Source organism: Vigna umbellata, chromosome 2 (assembly GCF_029865625.1).
Source record: "Vigna umbellata cultivar VRB3 chromosome 2, Vumbellata_1.0, whole genome shotgun sequence".
NCBI lineage: Eukaryota > Viridiplantae > Streptophyta > Magnoliopsida > Fabales > Fabaceae > Vigna > Vigna umbellata.
The window spans coordinates 1697873-1720060 of record NC_142166.1 but is presented as its reverse complement, the minus strand read 5'-3'; the positions used below and the strand labels follow the sequence as shown (position 1 = coordinate 1720060).

The following is a 22188-nucleotide window of genomic DNA, read 5'->3' as shown; positions in this document are numbered from 1 at the left end:
AGATAATCTCCAAAGTATATTACATTTTAATTGAAAATAAAAAGGACATGTTTGAATGTAACTATGTAGGTTGTAAATTTCTTAACAAAACAACTCAGATGTGATGGAAATTGGATTTAATATATCCCATTAAAAGTCATCTACTATCTCTAATTGATGTGCAATATCCATCACATCCCCTCACGTTAAAGGACTGGACATTTCCAACGCACCCCTATCGTGCTTGAGGACTAGACATCGCTAATGTGAGACTAAATAGATAGGCCTAATAAACCTCTCATTAAGATAGCCTTTGATATTATTTTAAAAAGTTAACTTTTAAGCCTAACTCAATCTCATAAAACTAGCTTGCTCACATATATATTATTATTTGGTCATATTTCTAGTCAATATAGAATTTCCAATAAAATAAAACTGAGAAGAGGTCAAACTCAAAACAAATATATCAACCTACAACCCTCATAAATTTTAGTCTCTTTCATTCCTCTCCTCAAAAAACAAAATGCCAAATATAGCATTTTTGAAGATTGATTTGTACAAACCAGCAGCAGTCCTCTAAAGGAAGTATATTGCGCATTCAGCCCATCTACAAGGGTTCTAAAAGAGAGATTATAGACTATAAAACAAACTTGCATACATTGCAATAATTGTGGGAGGTACTGAGTCTGTGTTGTATATAAGAGAAGATAGGGAAAATGACCGTGCAGGCAATCAATCATTTGGGTAGCTATGACTTGTGAATGGCTATTATCACAGGGATAAGAAATTTTTGTCTCTTTCATTTGTATTTCTTAGAATTTGGAATTGGATCTAATTTACTCTTACCAAACTGAGTTGTTAAGTAAAATTGCACCTCATTTATAATTATATGTTAGCTATTGTCACAAGGATAAGAAGTTTTTTGTCTCTTTCATTTGGGTTTTTTAGAATTTGGAATTGGGTCTAATTTATTCTTAACAAACTGACTTGTAAAAACGACACCTCATTTATACATTATATGTTAGCTACATCATTAGTAAATGAGGGACTAAACAACCCCTTGCCCCCTGGCGCCCCCCTCGTCCTCTTCTTCTGAATATTACCTTCATAATCAGTGAACTGTCCTCTCAATGGTTGTCTATATTGCTAACCTTATCAACATAACATAAAGAGAAGCAAAATCAGAAAACAAAATACCAGATCAATTGTCTGCGTTTGTCTACAACCGGCTGTGATTTTACCTTCAGGAGTTCAAAAACATAATTAGAGGGGCAGGGGACTATATGAAGTCAAATGATAAACAAAGAATAACAATAGACTTATTCCTTTGTATGAACAATGAAGTCAAATAGCAAATCACATCCTCCAAAATAAAATAAAAAATTATAAAAATTAAAGAATGCCACAATGCTGTTGTGTCTCTGCATATCAGAAATGGAACTCCCTTGAAACAGACACGAGCAGAACATCCATATGAATCCATGAACACAATATGTTAATATTCTGCTCATTAACAAAAAATACATCAACTTATCTAAAGAAATGAAGAAACTCAGTCATTTTTTTCCACACAAATACTTCATCATTGTTGTCATCATCATGAACAAACTAGCACTTACATAAATGGCTTGTATCTCTAGGACACCCCTTCTCACAAGATCCCTAAGAAGACATGGAAATTGATGACCTACTTTTATTATGCAGAGAAATTCAGTTTTATTTAGAAAAATGGGGTCACAAGGAGGCTTAGTAATGCTTATGCTGTTAGGTGAGTGGTATATATAATGACTTAACACTCGAAGCAATGAAGCATGGACACTAACACTCGAAGTGTCAGATGTTTCTAACACTGAAGCCTCCAACACTGAAGCCTCCTTAACATAGTAACCTCTTCTATTGTGATTAAAAAGAAAAAGAGCTTACATAAAAGAAAGACACCATAAACTACAAACAAGAAAAGATAAAAATTTGAGCATTAGAAGAAGATACCTCACCAGAAGTTTGGAAAATCCAACATATGTGTCCATTCAAAAAATCAAGAAAATATATTTTTCCCATGTAACAACCAACAACAACCTAGAGAAATGTCACATGTTAGAATAGATGGATAGAATCTTATAACTAAAGTAACTTCATATTAACAACAAAGGAATATCAAACCTGGGAAAAATCAGAAACAATTGCTGCTGTACTTTCAATTCGCCCTTCCAGTTTGATCTCCCACTGGACAGAACCACTAAAAACGTTGATTAGGTACAAGCTTCAGTAGAGCTAGAAAAGAAAATAGAAACCAAAATATAGTTCTAGCATCAATAGTGGATTCCACTGCTATACCTGAAGGTATTTACATTGTTAACCTCTATTTATATGCTACCTTGAAAATCAGCGTTACAAAAATTGAAAAACATGATAAATCTAAAATGTACAGATAATTCAAGAACTGGTGTGGTTTTAGACAATAGGCAATGGGTTGTGTCGGTTAAGGGATGTTTTTAAGCAATGGGATTGAGGTTTGTTAAATAACAAGATTTTGCAGGGAAAAATTTGGGCTTGAAGTTTTGGGTTATAAGCTAGAAACGAAGGTAGGTGCCCCAAGATGCAATGCAAGAGGTCACAAGGTGTGCTGCTAGAGGTTCACTGTGAGAGCTGCCATGATATGCATTTCGAAGAGCACAATGAGACCACAAGCAAGAAACACCATTGTAAGTCCGCAAGAGGTGTCGTCCCGAGGTCACAAGCAAGAAATGGCACAAGAGGCACCATTGTGAAGAACATCAAGGCCGCAAGGATAGCTGCTCCCATAGTCGTAATAAAAGCTGCTCCCACCTGAGTGCAATCTACAATAGTGATTCGACACAATTAACCTATATCGCTACCTTACGGCAATTCAAGATCAAAGAGGGAGGAGGAAAACCTAGATGTGTACAAAGCGATTCTGACTGAATGGATCAGTGGACAGATAGGTATTTAATGTAGGTGGTTAGTAACTATTTATGAGTTGTTAGCATTAAATACCTAGAGTTGTTAGCATTATTTACCTAGATATTCATAATGTATTTACGTGCACTTTCATTGGCTCCCATAAAAAGAATATGATCATCGTAGGTCGACAAAAACCATAAACAAAACAATTGCAAGAATAAGTTAATAACATTTTAAATGAACAAAACTAATATATTACGATATGGCAATATATATAAATATATGATAATGTTATTAACTTATTTTTGAGAGAAGAAGCCATTCTTAGATTAAAATGTCTTTCATAATTTCACTGTCTATCACTCATTCAAAGAAAATTATGTTTTAAAGGCCAATATATATATTGTTAGATGTTAAGATGTGTGTTTCTGATATTTGGGCTTAGTCTATTATGTATTAAGGGCATTGGCCCATATCTTACAATATAAATAAATTACCCTATGTGTATGCAACACACACAAGGGATATTATCTCCCAATCTTCTCTATTTCTCATATGGTATCAGAGCACAGGAATAGTTCCAGTCAACTCCACGGTCTCCGGCACCCCTCACTGCCGCTGTCGCTGCCGCCGTCGTAGCTGCCGCCGCCGTCGCCGCCGCCGCCGTCGCCGCCGCCGCCGTCGCCGCCGCCGTCGCCGGAGTTCCAGAATCGACCGGCGACCACACCATCGGAAGCGTCTCGGCCGGGCGACCACCGTCGTACGAAGATCGCGGCGAACGGACCTCTCACGCGCCTCCACGCGCCGCCGCAAGAGTCGCCGCTGCCGCCGCTGCCGCCGCGCGTGCCGGCGCGTCGCCGGAGCTTTCCGCCGGCGATCAGCACCGCCGTGATCGCCTCCTCGCCCTCTTTCTGGATCTGTGGTCGTTGCGTCAATCGGAGCATTTTGAATTTTTAGGGTTTCTCCCTCTCCATGGCTGTCCAACTTGATGATCGGAGTCGGTCTCGCCAACCAGGTAAAGGACGTCCAAAATGTGACCACTGTGGCAAGCTAGGCCACAAAATTGATAGATGTTATGCACTTCATGGACGTCCTCTTCGAACTATAGCAATGGCTAATTCTGATCCACCTCCCCGATCACCGTCTGCAGACCATCCTACTTCATCAAATACCATGAATAACCCTTTACTCTTTCAGGAATTTCTCAGATGGTATGAGGACCGTCAGCACTCTAGTTCCACTACATCTGCTTCTGTTACACGCACAGGTACTCCTTTTGTCGGTCTGACTCACTCTCTGGGATCTTGGGTCCTTGACTCAGGTGCCACCGATCATATCACTGGTAACAAGTCCTTGTTTTCTTCCTTGTCATGTCCGGTTAATCTACCCTCGGTAACGATGGCTGATGGGTCTCGAGTCTCATCTCATGGTATTGGTACTGTTCATATTTTTCCGTCCATATCCATTGATAATGTACTTTATGTCCCTGGGTCTCCTTTTAACTTATTGTCCGTAAGTCGTCTAACTCGTTCCCTTAATTGTGTTATTTCATTTACCAAAGATTCTGTTTGGTTGCAGGACCGGAGTTCGAAACACATGATTGGCACAGGATGTGAGTCTCATGGCCTATATCATCTCAGCCCTTCTCCACATGCTGGCGTAATCATGGAGTCACCATCCCTTCTTCATGCTCAGTTAGGTCATCCCAGTCTTGCCAAACTGCAGCAACTTGTTCCGAGTCTGTCCAAATTATCAAGTTTGTCGTGTGAGTCTTGTCAGTTAGGTAAACATACTCGTAGTTCCTTTCCTCGTAGTGTTTCACAACGAGCGTCATCCCCCTTTTCATTGGTTCATTCTGATATTTGGGGACCTAGTCGTGTTAAGTCAACTTTAGGATTTCAGTATTTTGTTACCTTCATTGATGACTATTCCAGATGTACTTGGTTGTTTCTCATGAAGAATCGTTCTGAGTTGTTTTCTATTTTTCAAACTTTTTTCAATGAAATAAAAACTCAGTTTGGGGTTTCTATTCGAAATTTACGTAGTGATAATGGCCGTGAATACCTTTCTCAACCGTTTAAACAGTTTATGGCTTCTCATGGCATTCTTCACCAAACCTCATGTGCTTATACCCCTCAACAAAATGGGGTGGCTGAGCGCAAGAATAGACACCTTATTGAAACAACTCGTACACTTCTTATTCATGGTCAAGTACCCTCCCGTTTTTGGGGTGATGCAGTTCTCACAGCATGTTATCTTATCAACCGCATGCCATCTTCCGTTCTAGATAACAAAATCCCTCATTCTATCTTATTTCCTCAAGATCCTCTGCATCCATTACCTCTTCGAGTTTTTGGGTCTACATGTTTTGTTCATGATTTTAGTCCTGGTCTTGATAAGTTATCTCCTAGGTCTCACAAATGTGTCTTCTTAGGATTTCCACGGTCACAAAAGGGCTATAAGTGTTTTTCCCCTTCCCTCAATCGTCATTTTATCTCTGCTGATGTCACTTTTGATGAGTCTTCTTTTTACTTTTCACATCTATCTTCTAGTTCTGTACCTCTCCCTGTTACTGTTGATATTCCTCTTATATGTGATCCTCCTGGTGATGCTCCACCCATTTTGTCTTCTCCTTCTTTAGACTCTCCTTCACCACAGGATCATCCTTCACCTCCACCCCTTCAGGTTTATAGTCGCCGTAATCGTCTCCCTCATGACTCACTTCCGGTGCCGCCTCATGTGTCTCCTCCGGCTCCAGCAACTGAGTCTGACTTGCCTATTGCCCTCCGTAAAGGTATACGCTCTACCCGTAACCCTTCACCCCATTATACTGTTCTTAATTACAACAGATTATCTCCATCTTTTTATACTTGTCTCTCATCCATTTCTTCTGTGTCAATTCCCAAATCTGTGAGTGATGCCTTAACTCATCCTGGTTGGCGTCAAGCTATGATGGATGAATTAAGTGCTTTACAGGAAAGTGGAACTTGGGAGCTGGTCCAATTACCATCTGGAAAGTCTGTTGTTGGTTGCAGGTGGGTGTATGCTATCAAGGTTGGTCCTGATGGCACAATTGATCGTCTGAAAGCTCGACTGGTTGCCAAAGGCTACACACAGATTTTTGGTTTGGATTATGGTGATACTTTTTCTCCAGTGGCAAAAATGACCTCTGTTCGCCTCTTCATTGCCATGGCCGCTCTTCGCCAATGGCCTCTTTACCAACTTGATGTCAAAAATGCTTTCCTCAATGGTGATTTGCATGAAGAAATTTATATGGAGCAACCGCCTGGCTTTGTTGCTCAGGGGGAGTCATCTGGATTGGTATGTCGTCTTCGCAAATCCTTATATGGCCTAAAACAGTCTCCTCGGGCTTGGTTTGGTAAATTCAGTTGTGTTGTTCAACAATTTGGTATGTCTCGCAGTGAAGCGGATCATTCAGTGTTCTATCGCCACTCGAGTGCTGGATGTATCTACTTAATAGTGTATGTCGATGATATTGTTCTCACAGGAAGCGACTATCTTGGCATCTCTCAGATGAAACAACACCTTTGTCATCATTTTCAAACCAAAGATCTTGGCAAACTCCGGTACTTTTTGGGTATTGAAGTAGCACAATCCAATGATGGTATTGTCATATCTCAGAGGAAGTATGCGTTAGACATCTTGGAGGAAACAGGGTTAATGAACTGTAAATCTGTTGAGACACCTATGGACCCTAACATCAAACTCCTACCAAATCAGGGGGAGCCTTTCTCAGATCCTGAACGGTACAGAAGACTAGTTGGTAAATTAAACTATCTTACTGTTACGCGTCCTGACATTTCTTTCGCAGTTAGTGTGGTGAGTCAATTTCTAAACTCCCCATGTGAAGACCATTGGGATGCAGTTGTTCGCATACTGAAGTATATTAAAAGATCACCTGGAAAAGGTTTGCTATATGGCCCTAACAACGATACAAAAATTGTTTGTTATTCAGATGCTGATTGGGCTGGTTCCCCTTCTGATAGGAGGTCTACTTCTGGATATTGTGTCTCTATTGGTAGCAACCTGATATCTTGGAAAAGTAAGAAGCAAAGTGTTGTGGCAAGGTCTAGTGCAGAAGCAGAATATAGAGCTATGGCATCAGCTACTTGCGAGCTTGTGTGGCTTAAACAATTGCTTAGTGAATTGAAATTTGGAGATGTCACTCACATGATACTTATATGTGATAATCAAGCTGCTCTCCATATTAGCTCTAACCCTGTCTTCCATGAGAGAACCAAACACATTGAAGTTGATTGTCATTTCATTCGAGAAAAAATCATATCCGGAGATATCAAGACTGAGTTTGTTAACTCAAGCAACCAGTTGGCAGACATATTCACTAAGTCCTTACGAGGACCTAGAATTGATTATCTTTGTAACAAGCTTGGAACATATGATTTATATGCTCCAGCTTGAGGGGGAGTGTTAGATGTTAAGATGTGTGTTTCTGATATTTGGGCTTAGTCTATTATGTATTAAGGGCATTGGCCCATATCTTACAATATAAATAAATTACCCTATGTGTATGCAACACACACAAGGGATATTATCTCCCAATCTTCTCTATTTCTCATATATATATAAAAAAAAAAGCAAACTAACTCATATTTTCCATTCATCTGTATCAACTCTCAACATCAATACCTATGGCTCCATCCAAACAGCTCTTCAAATCTCAGTCCAACTGGTTCAAACAACAAATTTTTCATTTTATATACCAGCCTAATAACATAGACAATTCACATTCATCAAATACTAGGAATTAGCCCACAAGGCTTCAATAGCATACAACTCAAAGTGGCTCCATCAACATACTATAGTGGTGTTGGTGTTTTCTGTATTCTTTCGAATTCACGTGTCTGTTAGGATATAGGGTATTTGGGATATAAGGGTATAATGGGAAATGGGATTAGGATAGAAGGTAGAGGAATTGTATAAATAGATTGTTTGAATGGTTAGAAGGGAGTTTTTGGGTAGTTGATTTGTTAACGGGTTTAGTCCTGTGAAAGGGGTTATGCCCTTGTTTCTGTAAGTGTCCAGAGTATTCTTTTGTGAATAATACACAGTTTTGTTCCCATTCTTGTTATTTTCTGTTCTGAGAGGTGGTTTAGAGGGTTCTTGACTAAGTTTCTTAATCGGAAACCTATCAATTGGTCCGACCTGCCGGATCCCAATTGGAGGAGTGAAGTACGCGCGTGATGGAGAGTTGGCGGTAGAAGGTCAGCTGGAGGCGGTAGAGATTACGCTGGCCGAAACGAAGGCGGATATGGTCTTCTTGCGGCAGAACCAGGAGGCAATGTGCCGAGACATCCAAGCGATTATGAAATTGTTGGGAGATCACAAACAAGACCCACACGGGCCGCGCCGTGAAGGTAGTGAATCCTCCGTAAATGATAACGACGGCGGATCGGAAGGGGAAAGAGGAAGACGGGGAGTAGAGCGACAAGACGAACAAATTAATTGGAGAAAACGGGTGGAGTTACCCGTGTTCAAAGGTGGCGAACTGTGGAACTGGATCAGTAGGGCGGAAAAGTTCTTCGAGGTGTAGAGAGTGGACGAAGACGAGAAATTACAAATGGCTTTCATTAGTATGGAGGGGTATACGGGGAGTTGGTTTCGATTTTGGAGAGAGAAAACCAAGAACCATTCTTGGGAAGGGTTGAAGAGAGCTTTGGGGATTAGGTTCTGGGGAGGAACGAGGGGAACCGTTTACGAGAAATTGTCGACCATCAAGCAAGTCGGAACGGTGGAGGATTATGTCAGGGAGTTCGAGACGTTGGTGGGACAGACATCCAAGATTCCAGAGGAGCAAATTCTGGGTTACTTCATGGCGGGACTCCAGGAAGAGGTGGGAGACCATGTCAGGCCGCACGACCCACCAGACCTGATGACGGCGATGCGGGTGGCGCGAGATGTGGAGAGATTTACAGTCTCGAGAAAGGAAGGAGGATCGGCGCCCAAGAATCAAGGTATGTGGGGACGATCGGCGGGGGCTGTTACGCGAGTAGAGTTCCAACGCGATACGCAGAGTCAAGGAGGGCCGCGGAAAGTGTCGGTTCCGTGAAGAAAGAGGCGACCCCCGGAGGCGGCGCCGTAAGAACCACTGACGACTGGAGGGAAAGGAATACCCGCAACCTACCATATTCGGAGTACGTGAAAAGGAGAGAAGAGGGAAGATGCTTCCGATGCGGAGGGCCTTTCAGCCCAGGTCATCGATGTCCAGAGCGGGAATTGCGAATGCTGATCTTGGCCGAAGAAGAAGAGGAAAATGTGCCACCGCCCAAGCCCCATGATTCGAATTGAAGGGCAAAGCCAGTGGGTAATTCGATGAGGAAGAAGAACCATGAGACCAATCTTCCCCATTCCAACCTTGAGGACAAGGTTGTTCTCAAGAAGGGTGTAATGTTAGGATATAGGGTATTTGGGATATAAGGGTATAATGGGAAATGGGATTAAGATAGAAGGTAGAGGAATTGTATAAAAGGATTGTTTGAATAGTTAGAAGGGAGTTTTTGGGTAGTTGATTTGTTAACAGGTTTAGTCCTGTGAAAGGGGTTATGCCCTTGTTTCTGTAAGTGTCCAGAGTATTCTTTTGTGAATAATACACAGTTTTGTTCCCATTCTTGTTATTTTTCTGTTCTGAGAGGTGGTTTAGAGGGTTCTTGACTAGGTTTCTTAATCCGAAACCTATCACTGTCATATTGTACAAACTAAATTTTAGAGAGTAGTAGTCAAAACCTCCAAAGAAAACATGATACATCAACTTTGTTCTGTCATATTGATGCTTGTTACAAAAGCTATATTATCTTCAAGATTGTAGTTGTTTTATTTGTGACCTGATACAAATAACATAAAGTGTAGTAATACACATACACATGTTGTCCAAAAAAAAATCTCATAAAAGGAGTGTTCTCAGTCAACAAACATAAAATAAAAATATAATGCCTAACCACGTACCCTACTTTGAGAAATAATAATTGTCATTAGTTACTTTCAGTTAATAGCCACCATCACGCAGATTCTATTACATAATTAATGCAAAATTTCTGATACAGAATAAATTACTTTTTCTCAGAAACACTCATTATAATAGTTGCCTAAAATCGTTCAACAAATGCTTCCTAGTCCACTAGGAGCTCAAATTCAATCAGGTCCACATCATTCATCAATTTATACAAAAAGTATTTCAGTGCACAGGAAATGATCATGATGCCAAATGAAAAATTTGTCAAACATTAGATGAGAAAGTGAGTTATTGCTGGTATGCAAACTTTCGTTAGAACCTGGAGAGTAAACTACAAAATGAAAAAGCAAACACAACTTTGATTAATTTTAGTTCAATAACAAGAGAAACATGAAGCTACAGAATTACCTTCTAGCATTTAGGCAGAGAAATTTATGAGAGTGAGATCCAATGAACAAATAAATGTGTGTGCCTTTAAACACAAGCATTGGTGAAGCATCAACACAAGACTCCATGTAAACTTTCCAAAAGTCTTTCATGTGACCTCTGTTGCCTCTTGGAATGTCTGCAGACCATGTATTTTGGTGCGTATCAATTACTTCCTGCTGCCCTCTATGCAAGACCTTGTTGCATCGGTTCAATGAGAATGATAATACTGAAGGGGAATACCATGGGAATAATTCATCACCCCATGATGTAACATCTGTCAAACCCCTCTTTAAACGTTTAGAAGGAAACGGACCATCATTGTTATCTTTGGAAGTCATCCTAGACTCAAGAGGACTAGAATTTTCCGTATGATTAATAGAAATATGGTTATCTTGTCTGTCTGTGTTTATTTGCAAACAAAAGTCCAGACTGTTATGCAAAGTGCAAGATCCTTTTTTCTGGAGAAGAGCCATACAAAGCTTAAGAGCACTTGGATAGTAGTAAAGAAATCTCATGTCAATCCCCAAACTGTAAGCAGCATGTGCAGCAGAAAGAGAGTTACCGCCCATCATAAAGAAATCATCATCATCACAAACCTTTTCAATCATCAAAGCATCATGAAATGCCTGTTAAAGCAATTACCAAAATCAGAACCCTTAATCTTAAGAAAAGCCATTAATTGAGCAATAATAATTGACTTAATTTGCAGAAGGAAACATGACTTTAGAGGACTCAAAGCTATTGCATAAATAGTTTAGGGGTCAAGAAGTTACATGTATATCAGAGGTTCATAAACTCATTCATGATTTGTCGTCATCATATACATCACAAAATGGAAAGAAATGTATATTCAGAAAAGGAAATTTTCTCAGGAAATTTTATGAGAGAACAGGGTGAAGAATTCTTCAAACAAAAAAGACTAAAGAAAAATAACCAATCATAGAGGTGTATTTAACAAAATAAACATTCATGAAAAAAAAAACTGAACAAGCTGACTTATAAAATATCCCTTCCTAATTCAATTAAAACAACGTAAATGTCCAATACTTTACAGCTTACACCATGGTTCAAGACCAACTATGACTATTGAATTTACAATTCAGTTCAGTACAACATGGTCCACAAAAAATTGTGATTTCTGTTGAGAAAAATGATAATGTCATTATAAAATAATGAAATCATACCTTTTTAATAAGTTGCAAAAGATTGCTGCAGTCGATGTCACCAACTTTATCTTTGACATTCTTTGTCAATAATTCTGAGCCAAACAACAATTCATAATTAACCTTACCACTAGGAGACAGGGGGAATGATTCTATAAAGAAGTAACGGTTGGGAAGTACAACAGAAGGAAGTTTGTTAATCATCCAACTTCTGATTGCAGGAATTAATGATTCACCCAAGCTTTCTTTTTTCTTCAGTATGATAAAGGCTTCAACAAGCACAAGTTCTGCTTTATTATTTCGACAAACTACAGCAGCATCGTTTATATGTGGATGCTCCCTTAACAAATCTTCAACCTCTTCTAGGGCAATACGCTGTCCATTGATTTTTATAATGCGATCTTTTCTTCCCAAAAATACAAAATCACCACTAGGCAACTGTTTGACTAAATCACCCGTTCTAAAGTATAATTTATCTTGGCATCCTTTAACAAAATCACCACAACTGTAATGTGGAAGCAATTTTGCAAATGACATTTCCTTAGATTCCTTGTAGTAACCCCTAAAGATGCAATGACCACCAACATATAGCTCTCCCTCATTTGATGCATCATTTTCACTAAGAAGAATCACATCACAGTTAGGAATGGGTAAACCTATTGGAACACTGGTTAGCCTTTCTTCCTTAAAAATCAATGGCATTCTCTTGCAATCAAAATATGTACAGTCACCAGAGACCTTAGTTAAAAAAATGGAAATAAAACATAAAAGCATTAGCCAATAATAATTGTACAAAACACTAGAAAAGTGCAATACGACAAGCACCATGTCAACTCCTTTCTAGTTAATTACCTTAGTCTGTAATATCGAACATGCATGACTAGATAAGCATTGAATAGCAGGAACAAAGCAAACACTAAAACACGACAACAGCCAGGAAATATTTGAAATTACCTTGATGCATCAAACAAAACAATGCTATACTAAATTGTGGGGAAAAGAATGTCATAACAGGAACCAGACAGCAAATTTAAATTATGAACATTGTTGAAACAGAATATAATATACAAAGATAACCTTCTGATCTAACCTCAGTGCTTCCATATAAATTCAAGATTGATGTCTTCGGTAATATAGTTGAAAGCATCTCCCACAAGGTCAAAGAAAAAGTTTCACCGCTGAGCACAATCAATTTCAATGAATTTTCAACTCGCATGTTAGCATTGGTTTTCAATCCCGGAAGAATAGTCTTCATTAGTGATGGAACGGCTGTGAGCCTATTAACAAAATATGCCTACAGAAGAAATTAATATAATGGGCAAAGTAAGGAATTGAAAGAAATATAATTTTATTACCAAGTACCAACTGGTACTGTGAGAGAAAAATAGAATATAGAATGTTATAGACTTCTTTAATCAAGAAGTCGATCAACTCTCGAAACTCTCAAGAACTAACAGAAAAACAATGAATAATACTCGTATTATTGAATCAATCAAAGAATTCAATGTACAATGGTCTCTCTCTAGGAGGCCTGAACCTTCCTCCACTGGACAATGTTCCAGTAAAATGCTCAAAGATACAAAACGATCCCCTCTCCTTCCAACTAACTTCTATTTATACTCTCCCCTTTCCCTCCAAACTAAAAACTAATTGATATCCTACTGTTTCCGCCCTTCTTACTCTATAACCTTCCCTCCTTTCCTTTTCTTTCTTTCGTACACTTTTAATTGTCTAACAATACCCTCCTCCTCAACTACAACCTTGTCCTCAAGGTTGAAATCAGGGAATTGTTGCCTTATATACATCTCATCTTCCCATGTAGCACCTTCCATTCCCCCCTCCTGCCGTTGGATCAGAATTTGTGCTATCTCCTCGCCTTGTTGTTGTCTACTTCTTCGTTGCAACACTTTTAATGGCATGTATAACGGTCCATCCACCTGTAACCCCACTAGTAAATTGGCTTCCACCTGATGAGCCCCCACCACTAACTTCAGTTGCAAAACATGGAACACCGAATGAATTTGAGCGGTTGCTGGTAGTTGTAGTTTAAAAGCTACAGGTCCTACTTGCTTTTCTACCAAAAAAGGTCCATAATATCTAGCAGGCAACTTGGGATACCTGGTAGGCATAGAAACTTGCCTTTGTGGTCTAATCTTGAGGAAAACCCAATCCTCCTCCTTAATCTTGGACTCCTTCCTTCTTTTGTGTGCATATTATTTCATCTGATCCTGAGATTGGGTTAAGTGATGTTGTAGTTGCTTTAAAGCCTCATCTCGAGTTTGGAGATCCTATGCCACCGCCTCCACTATTGTTTCACCTGGTATGAACCTGGTTAGAGTGGAAGGCAACCTCCATAAACAGCCTCAAAAGGAGTGCATTTAGAAGCCCCTTGATAACTGGTATTGTACCACTATTCTGCCCATGGCAGAACTGCATTCCACGCCTTTGGTTGTTCTGAACAAAAACACCTCAGGTAGGTCTCTAGAATTTCAATACCTCGGTTTGACCATCCGTCTCTGGGTGGTATGTTGTGGTCATTCTAAGCTGAGCCCCATACATTCGAAATATTTCCTGCTAGAATATGCTGAGGAAGGTGGAATCCTTGTCACTTACTGTTAGATGTTAAGATGTATGTTTATGATAATTGGGCTCAGCCCATTCTGTATTAAGGGCCTTAGCTCATATCTTACATTATAAATAAACTACCCTATGTGTATGCAAAAGACACAAGGGATATTTCTTCCAATCTTCTCTATTTCTCACATGGTATCAGAGCATAGGATTAATTCCAGCCCACTCCACGATCTCCGGCACACATCACCGCCGTTGTCGCCATCGCCGCCGTCGTCGCCAGAGTTCCAGAATCGACCGACAACCACACCTTCGGAATCGTCTCGGCCAAGCAACCACTGTGGTACAAAGATCGCGGCGAACGGACCACCCACGCACCGCCGCAACAGTCAACGGTGCCACCGCGCTTGCCGGCGCGTCGCCGGAGAGTTCCACCGCCGATCAGAATCGTTGTAATCGCCTACTCGCCCTATTTCTGGATCTGTTGTCGTTGCGTCAATCAGAGCACTTTGGATTTTTAAGGTTTCTCCCTCTCCATGGCGTCTTCCTCGTCTACAAACACCTCTGTTGGTGGCTCATCTTCTGATCCCTCAATATACACCAATTATGTGAATGTACACTTGTCCATTGACAAGTTAGATGGCACAAATTATGCAACATGGGCGTCCGACATCAAACTTTGGTTGAAGAGTCAAGGGTACTTAGATCACCTTACTCAAAAAGTGACTACTGCTACCACAGATGACAGTTCTCGCTAGATGAAAATTGATGCCCAGTTATGTATTCTTATAAAGTCCACCATTCACTCCTCACTAAAACAAATGTTTCGATCATATGAAACATGTTCAGTATGGGCACAAGCGAAGTTGTTATACACAAATGACACTCAGCGTCTTTATGGTGTTTGTCAGGACTTATTAACTGTTATTGGTCCGCGCAGTCCTGGTCCCATGGCAGAACATTTGGTTAAAGTTCATGCCCTTCTTCATAATTTTAATGAGATGTTACCTCCTGCTTCCACACCTGCTGAAGAACTGGAACAACGATCAAAGTTCTTCATGTTGTTGGCATTATACGGATGTCTCTCATGTCCGTGATCAGATTTTGGGTTCTCCTGTCATACCCAACTTTACTTCTACTTGTTCTACTCTTTTGCGTATACCGAGCAAACCAATCACTGAGACATCTCCTCATACTAATGATTCCTTAGTTATGGCTGCCCAACGTGATGATCGAAGTCGGTCTCGCAAGCCAAGTAAAGGACGTCCAAAATGTGACCACTGTGGCAAGTTAGGCCACAAAATTGATAGATGTTATGCGCTTCATGGACGTCCTCCTCGACCTGTAATGGTTAATTCTGATCCACCTCCCCGATCACCATCTGCAAACCATCCTACTTCATCTAATACCGTAGAAAACCCTACAATCTTTCACGAATTTCTCAGATGGTATAGGATCGTCAGCACTCTAGTTCCACTACATCTGCATTTGTTGCACGTACATGTACACCTTTTGTTGGTCTGACTCACTTTCACTCCCTCGAACCTTGGGTCCTTGACTCAGGCGCCACCGATCATATCACTGGTAACAAGTCCTTGTTTTCTTCCTTGTCATGTCCAGATAATTTACCCTCGGTAACAATGGCTGATGGGTCTAGAGTCTCATCTCATGGTGTTGGTACTGTTCATATTTTTCCGTCCATATCCATTGATCATGTACTTTATGTCCCTGGGTCTCCCTTCAACTTATTGTCCACAAGTCGTCTAACTCGTACCCTTAATTGTGTTATTTCATTTACTAAAGATTCTGTTTGGTTGCAGGACCAGAGTTCGAAACACATGATTGGCACAGGAGGTGAGTCTCATGGCCTATATCATCTCTGCCCTTCTCCTCAGTTTGGCGAAATCATGGAGTCACCATCCCTTCTTCATGCTCAGTTAGGTCATCCCAGTCTTGCCAAACTGCAACAACTTGTCCCAAGGTTGTCGAAATTATCAAGTTTGTCGTGTGAGTCTTGTCAGTTAGAAAAGCATACTCGTAGTTCCTTTCCTCGTAGTGTCTCACAACGAGCGTCGTCCCTTTTTCATTGGTTCATTCTGATATTTGGGGACCTAGTCGTGTTAAGTCCACTTTAGATTTTCAATATTTTGTTACCTTTATTGATGACTATTCCAGATGTACTTGGTTGTTTTTAATGAAGAATTGTTTTGAGTTGTTTCCTATTCGAACTTTACGCAGTGATAATGGCCGTGAATACCTTTCTCAACCATTTAAACATTTTATGGCTTCTCATGGCATTCTTCACCAAACCTCATGTGCTTATACCCCTCAACAAAATGGGGTGGCTGAGCGCAAGAATAGACACCTTATTGAAACAACTCGTACACTTTTAATTTATGGTCAAGTACCCTCACGTTTTTGGGGTGATGCAGTTCGCACTGCATGTTATCTTATAAACCGCATGCCATCTTCAGTCCTAGATAACAAAATCCCTCATTCTATCTTATTTCCTCAAGACCCTCTACATCCCTTACCTCTTAGAGTTTTTGGGTCTACATGTTTTGTTCATGATTTTAGTCCTGGTCTTGATAAGTGTTGAAAGGCCCACATCGACTAAAGATAAGGTCAATTTATAATATATAAGTGAGGTGCAAACCTCACCTTAAAAGTCGATTTTGTGGGGTTGAGTTAGGCTTAAAGTCCATTTCTAACATGGTATCAGAGTCATGGTTAGAGCCTATCCTAGCGAGTTCTAAGTGGGCATTTCTGTTTCCACACGTTGTCGGGCCGCTATCGAACCATCCAATTTCTACTATCACGCACGAGATGTCTATACCTCGGCGTGAAGGGGGTGTGTTGGGAGTCCCACATCGACTAGAGATAAGGTCAATTTATAACATATAAGTGATGTGCAAACCTCACCTTAAAAGCCGATTTTGTAGGGTTGAGTTAGGTTTAAAGTCCACTTCTAACAATAAGTTATCTCCTAGGTCTCACAAATGTGTCTTCTTAAGATTTCCACGGTCACAAAAGGGCTATAAGTGTTTTTCGCCTTCCCTCAATCGTCATTTTATCTCTGCTGATGTCACTTTTGATGAATATTCTTTTTACTTTTCACATATATCTTCTAGTTTTGTGCCTCTACCTGCTATTGTTGATATTCCTATTTTCTGTGATCCTCCTCGTGATGCTCCACCCATTTTGCCTCCTCCTTCTTTAGACTCTCATTCACCACAGGATCATCCTTCACCACCACCCCTTCATGTTTATAGTCGCCGCAATTGTCTCCCTCATGACTCACTTCCAGTGCCGCCTCCTGTGTCTTATCCGGCTCCAGCAAATGAGTCTGACTTGCCTATTGCCCTCCGTAAAGGTATACGCTCTACCCGTAACCCTTTCCCCCATTATACTATTCTTAGTTACCATAGATTATCTCAATCTTTTTACACATGTCTCTCATCCATTTCTTCTGTGTCAATTCCCAAGTCTGTAGGTGATGCCTTAACTCATCCTGGCTGGCGTCACGCCATGCTGGATGAATTAAGTGTTTCACAGAAAAGTGGAACTTGGGAGCTTGTCCAATTACCATCTGGAAAGTTAGTTGTTGGTTGCAGGTGGGTGTATGCTATAAAGGTTGGCCCTGATGGCACAATTGATCGTCTGAAATCTCGACTGGTTGCCAAAGGCTACACACAGATTTTTGGTTTGGATTATGGTGATACTTTTTCTCCAGCGGCAAAAATGACTTCTGTTCGCTTATTCATTGCCATGGCCGCTGTTCGACAATGGCCTCTTTACCAACTTGATGTCAAAAATCCTTTCCTTAATGGTGATTTGCATGAAGAAATTTATATGGAGCAACCGCCCGGCTTTGTTGCTCAGGGGGAGTCATCTGGATTGGTATGTCGTCTTCGCAAATCCTTATATGGCCTAAAACAGTCTCCTCAGACCTGGTTTGATAAATTCAGCTGTGTAGTTCAACAATTTGGTATGTCTCGCAGTGAAGCGGATCTCAGTGTTCTATCGCCATTCAAGTGCTGGATGTATCTACTTAATAGTGTATGTCGATAATATTGTTCTCACAGGAAGCGACTATCTTGGCATCTCTCAGATGAAACAGCACCTTTGTCATCATTTTCAAACCAAAGATCTTGGCAAACTCCGGTACTTTTTGGGTATTGAAGTAGCATAATCCAACACTGGTATTGTCATATCTCAGAGGAAGTATGCGTTAGACATCTTGGAGGAAACAAGGTTAATGAACTCTAAATTTGTTCAGACACCTATGGATCCTAACATCAAACTCCTACCAAATCAGGGGGAGCCTTTCTCAGATCCTGAACGGTACAGAAGATTAGTTGGTAAATTAAACTATCTTACTGTTACACATCCTGACATTTCCTTCACAGTTAGCATGGTGAGTCAATTCCTAAACTCCCCATGTGAAGACCATTGGGATGCAATTGTTCGCATACTGAAGTATATTAAAGGATCACCTGGAAAAGATTTGCTATATGGTCCTAACAACGATACAAAAATCGTTTGCTATTTAGATGTTGATTGGGCTGGTTCCCTTTCTGACTAAAAAGTTCATTCTTACTTCTTCCCATATGGCCTTGGGAATCGATAAGGGTTGGAGGAGTCCTTGTGGAGAGAAGCCAAGTACTTATGTTGTTGGCATACTAGACAAGCAGCTATGTAATTCGTTACCATCTTCTTCATACCCACCCAATGAAGAGCTTGGGCAATTCTTCTATATGTCTTGTACACTCCAAAATGTCCCCTTGTTGGTGTATTGTGAAACTGTGCTAGGATTTTCGCTATCCACCCCGATTTAGTTGAAAGAACCAACTTCCCCTTGTAATGCAGTCGCCCATTCTCTAAAGTGTAAACAGGATGTGAGTTGGGGTCAGCTTTGACTTCCTCTACAATTTTCTTTAAAGCTCATCTCACTCTACTTCCTCCACCACCTCATGAAAATTTGGCCAATAGGGCCTGGTTATTAGTTGTAGGGTCTTTTCTCCCTCTTCCCCTTCCTCTCCTTTTCTGGACAGCCCATCAGCTACACGGTTAGAGGCTCCGGTCCTATAATAGATGTCAAACTCATACCCCATTAATTTGGCCAGCCAATTCTGCTGGTTTTGTGTGGTTATACGTTGCTCCAACAAGTACTTTAAGCTCTTTTGGTCAGTATAAACACTGAACTGTTTGCCCAACAAGTATGGACATCAATGTTGAATAGCCAACCCCAATACCATTAATTCCTTCTCATATACCAATTTCCCAAGTGAAGATTCAGACAAAGCTTTGCTATAGTAAGTAATAGGTTTCCTACCCTGCGACAACAGAGCCCCTAACCCCTTCCCTGAATCATCGCATTCTACTGGGATGTTTGGAAAAAATCTGGTAATGCCAAAATAGGGGCAATGGTCACTGCCTTCTCGAGTGTCTGCATCGCCCCTGTTCCTTCTGGTGACCACTCAAACTTTCCTTTCTTCAGGAGATTCGTGAGGGGCCTTGCTATCTTTCCATAGTCTCTGATAAACCTCCTATAGTATCCTGTAAGCCCCAGAAAACCCCTCAATTCCTTAATGTTGCTGAGTTCAGGCCACTCCATCACTGTCGCTACCTTCTCTTCGGTCATTTTGAACCCCCTTTCAGATATCATATGCCCCAGGTATCTAATCTGTTTTCTACCAAACTCATATTTCTTCCAATTGGCAAACAACGTATGTTGAACCAGCACCCCTAGCACTTGTCTAAGGTGTTGTTCATGCTCTTCCCACATCTTGTTGTACACCAAAATATCATCAAAAAATAGTAACATGCACCCCCTTAAGAAAGGCCGTAATAAGGAATTCATCATGTCCTGAAACGTTGCAGGAGCATTGGTGAGGCCAAAGGGCATTACCTGAACTCATAATGCCCTTGATGGGTCCTGACAGCAGTCTTGGATATGTCTTCCTTCATCCTTATTTGGTGGTACCCAGACTTGAGATCCACCTTGGAGAAAAATCTTGCCCCTGTAACTCATCTAGAAGCTCTTCAATATCCGGTATAGGATATATGTCAGGAATTGTGACCCTGTTTAATGCCTTGTGGTCTACACAAAATCGCCAACTCCCATCTTTCTTCTTAACCAAGATCACGAGACTCAAATAGGGGTTGTTACCGGGTCAGATGATACCCAGACTTAGCATTTCTTCCACTTGTTTCTCAATTTCGGTCATCATCAAATGTGGGCATCGATATGGCCTTATGTTGATTGGCATCGTACCCTCCTTTATGGGTATTTGATGGTCTACTCTCCTAACAGGAGGAAGCCCCCTGAGGCTCCTGAAACACCCCTTTAAACTCTTCCAATATATGTCCCAAACTTTCCTCCTGCCAGTGGACAACCCTTCTTCGCCTGGGTCTACTGCTGCCACTTCCGCCTGGCTAAGATTCCAAACTAAGGCCATAGTTTCAACCTCCGTCTCCTTCAGTATGGCCTCAGGAGTAACCATCCTTCTAGTCAGCGTGGGATCTCCCCTAAACACTAATTCTTTGTTTGATGGCCATACTTCATAGACATTTCGTTCCAATCCACCTTGATCTCTCCCAAGGTTGCCAGCCACGCTACCCGTAAAATAATGTCCACTCCCCCAGTTCAAAGAGATAAAAGTTCTCCTTAATCTCATCCCCTTCCAGATTCAGTGTAACCCCCACATAGCACCCCTGAGTCTCCTTTCACTGCCCATCACCCAAACACACCCGATAGGGTGGCGTTTCTTCCTTCTCCAGGCTCAGCTCTTTGACCAATCTGGTTGAGATGAAGTTGCGGTTTGCTCCACTATCAATCAACACCAATATTCTCCTTCCTCAAATCCAACCTTGCATCTTCATGGTGCTGAATTGAGTCAATCCTCCTGCGGAAAACACTGAAAGTTCCATGCACCTTTGTTTTGCTTCCTTTGTTTCTTCTACCCCTCCTTCCTCATCTTCTACCCCATAATCATCACCTTTAAAGAACTCTCAGCGCATCTATATCCAGGGCTATAGGGTCCCCCACAGTGAAAACAACACCCTTCCTCCCTCCTCTTGATGTATTCTTGGTAGGGCAATGTGCGCACTCCTCGATTCTACAGTCAACCTCCTGCGTTGCTACTCACTTTGGAGCTCGCGACATTCGATACCCCTTTTCTCTTTGGAACGTTTCCTCCTGCCACGCCCCCATGGTCGTCCGACGCCCCGCAGTAAGTCTCCGTCCTCGAAACGATGCCAATGTTAGCCGGGTATCGCCCCCACGCCTGACCTCCTCTATGCATCATTCCACCACGATTCACCCACGGATAAACCCTAGCCTGTTCCAAATCGCGAGCCCTCTCCAAAATTTGTTAAGAGGTCGCGCGAATCATGGGGCCTGATGAGATCCCTCAACTCTTTGTAAACTGGCGAAGAAATACCCAAGCAATTGCTCCTCTGTAAATCCCGTCTCCTGAGCCACCAGAATTTCAAACTCCTGCACTATTCCTCCACCGTCCCTTTCTGCTGCACTGCCCCTAGTTTCTGGAAATATCGTTCCTCGATGCCTACCACCAAACCTTCTGACCATTGCCTCCGTTAGAGTCGCCCAGGTTGGGTTCTTGATTTTCTTTCGCCAAAAGCGGAACCAGTAACTCGCTCCCCCTTCCATGCATATGTAAACTAACATCATCTTCTCCTCCGTCACGTTCTGCAATTCAAAAAATTTATCCGCCCTACCAATCCAACCCATGGGGTTGGTGCCTTTAAAAGTGGGTAATTCCACTCCATTCATCCAGCTTCTCTACACGTTTTTGCGCTCCTCCTCCGGTTCATCATCTGATTCCTCCTCGCGTCTCTCCCAACCTCCATTGACGAAGTCGCGACTGCCCTCGGGGCTCCTCCCCTGGTTCTCTCCTCTTCTGCCAAGAACGTGACCTAAATCTTGAGCCATCCCTCTCATCTCAGCACGAAACTCTTCCATCGTCGTTTCTAGGGAATTGAATTTTCCCTCCAACAGGTTCACCTTGCCTTCCATTGTGCTCTCTCTTCTGACTTTTGGGATCCGGCAGGTCGAACCAAACTTGATACACTTCTTTAATCAATAAGTCGATCAACTCTTGAAACTCTCAA

General features: G+C 41.3%; 1 protein-coding gene and 1 pseudogene across 2 annotated transcripts in view; one reads left to right on the top strand and one right to left on the bottom strand.

The window, feature by feature from the left end:
* LOC124849010 (putative acyl-activating enzyme 19) overlaps positions 1-22188 on the bottom strand; it is a 42146-nt gene that overhangs the window by 5755 nt on the left and 14203 nt on the right. For both annotated transcript variants that reach the window (XM_088105691.1, XM_088105692.1), the window contains exons 4-9: positions 12572-12775; positions 11503-12219; positions 10298-10944; positions 2140-2215; positions 1969-2055; positions 1177-1220 (exon numbers count right to left, since the gene is read on the bottom strand). In XM_088105691.1, the coding sequence (XP_087961817.1) occupies positions 1177-1220; positions 1969-2055; positions 2140-2215; positions 10298-10944; positions 11503-12219; positions 12572-12775 (1775 nt within the window). The remainder of the gene's footprint in view (positions 1-1176; positions 1221-1968; positions 2056-2139; positions 2216-10297; positions 10945-11502; positions 12220-12571; positions 12776-22188) is intronic.
* On the top strand, positions 14090-15576 carry LOC148203156 (uncharacterized; annotated as a pseudogene).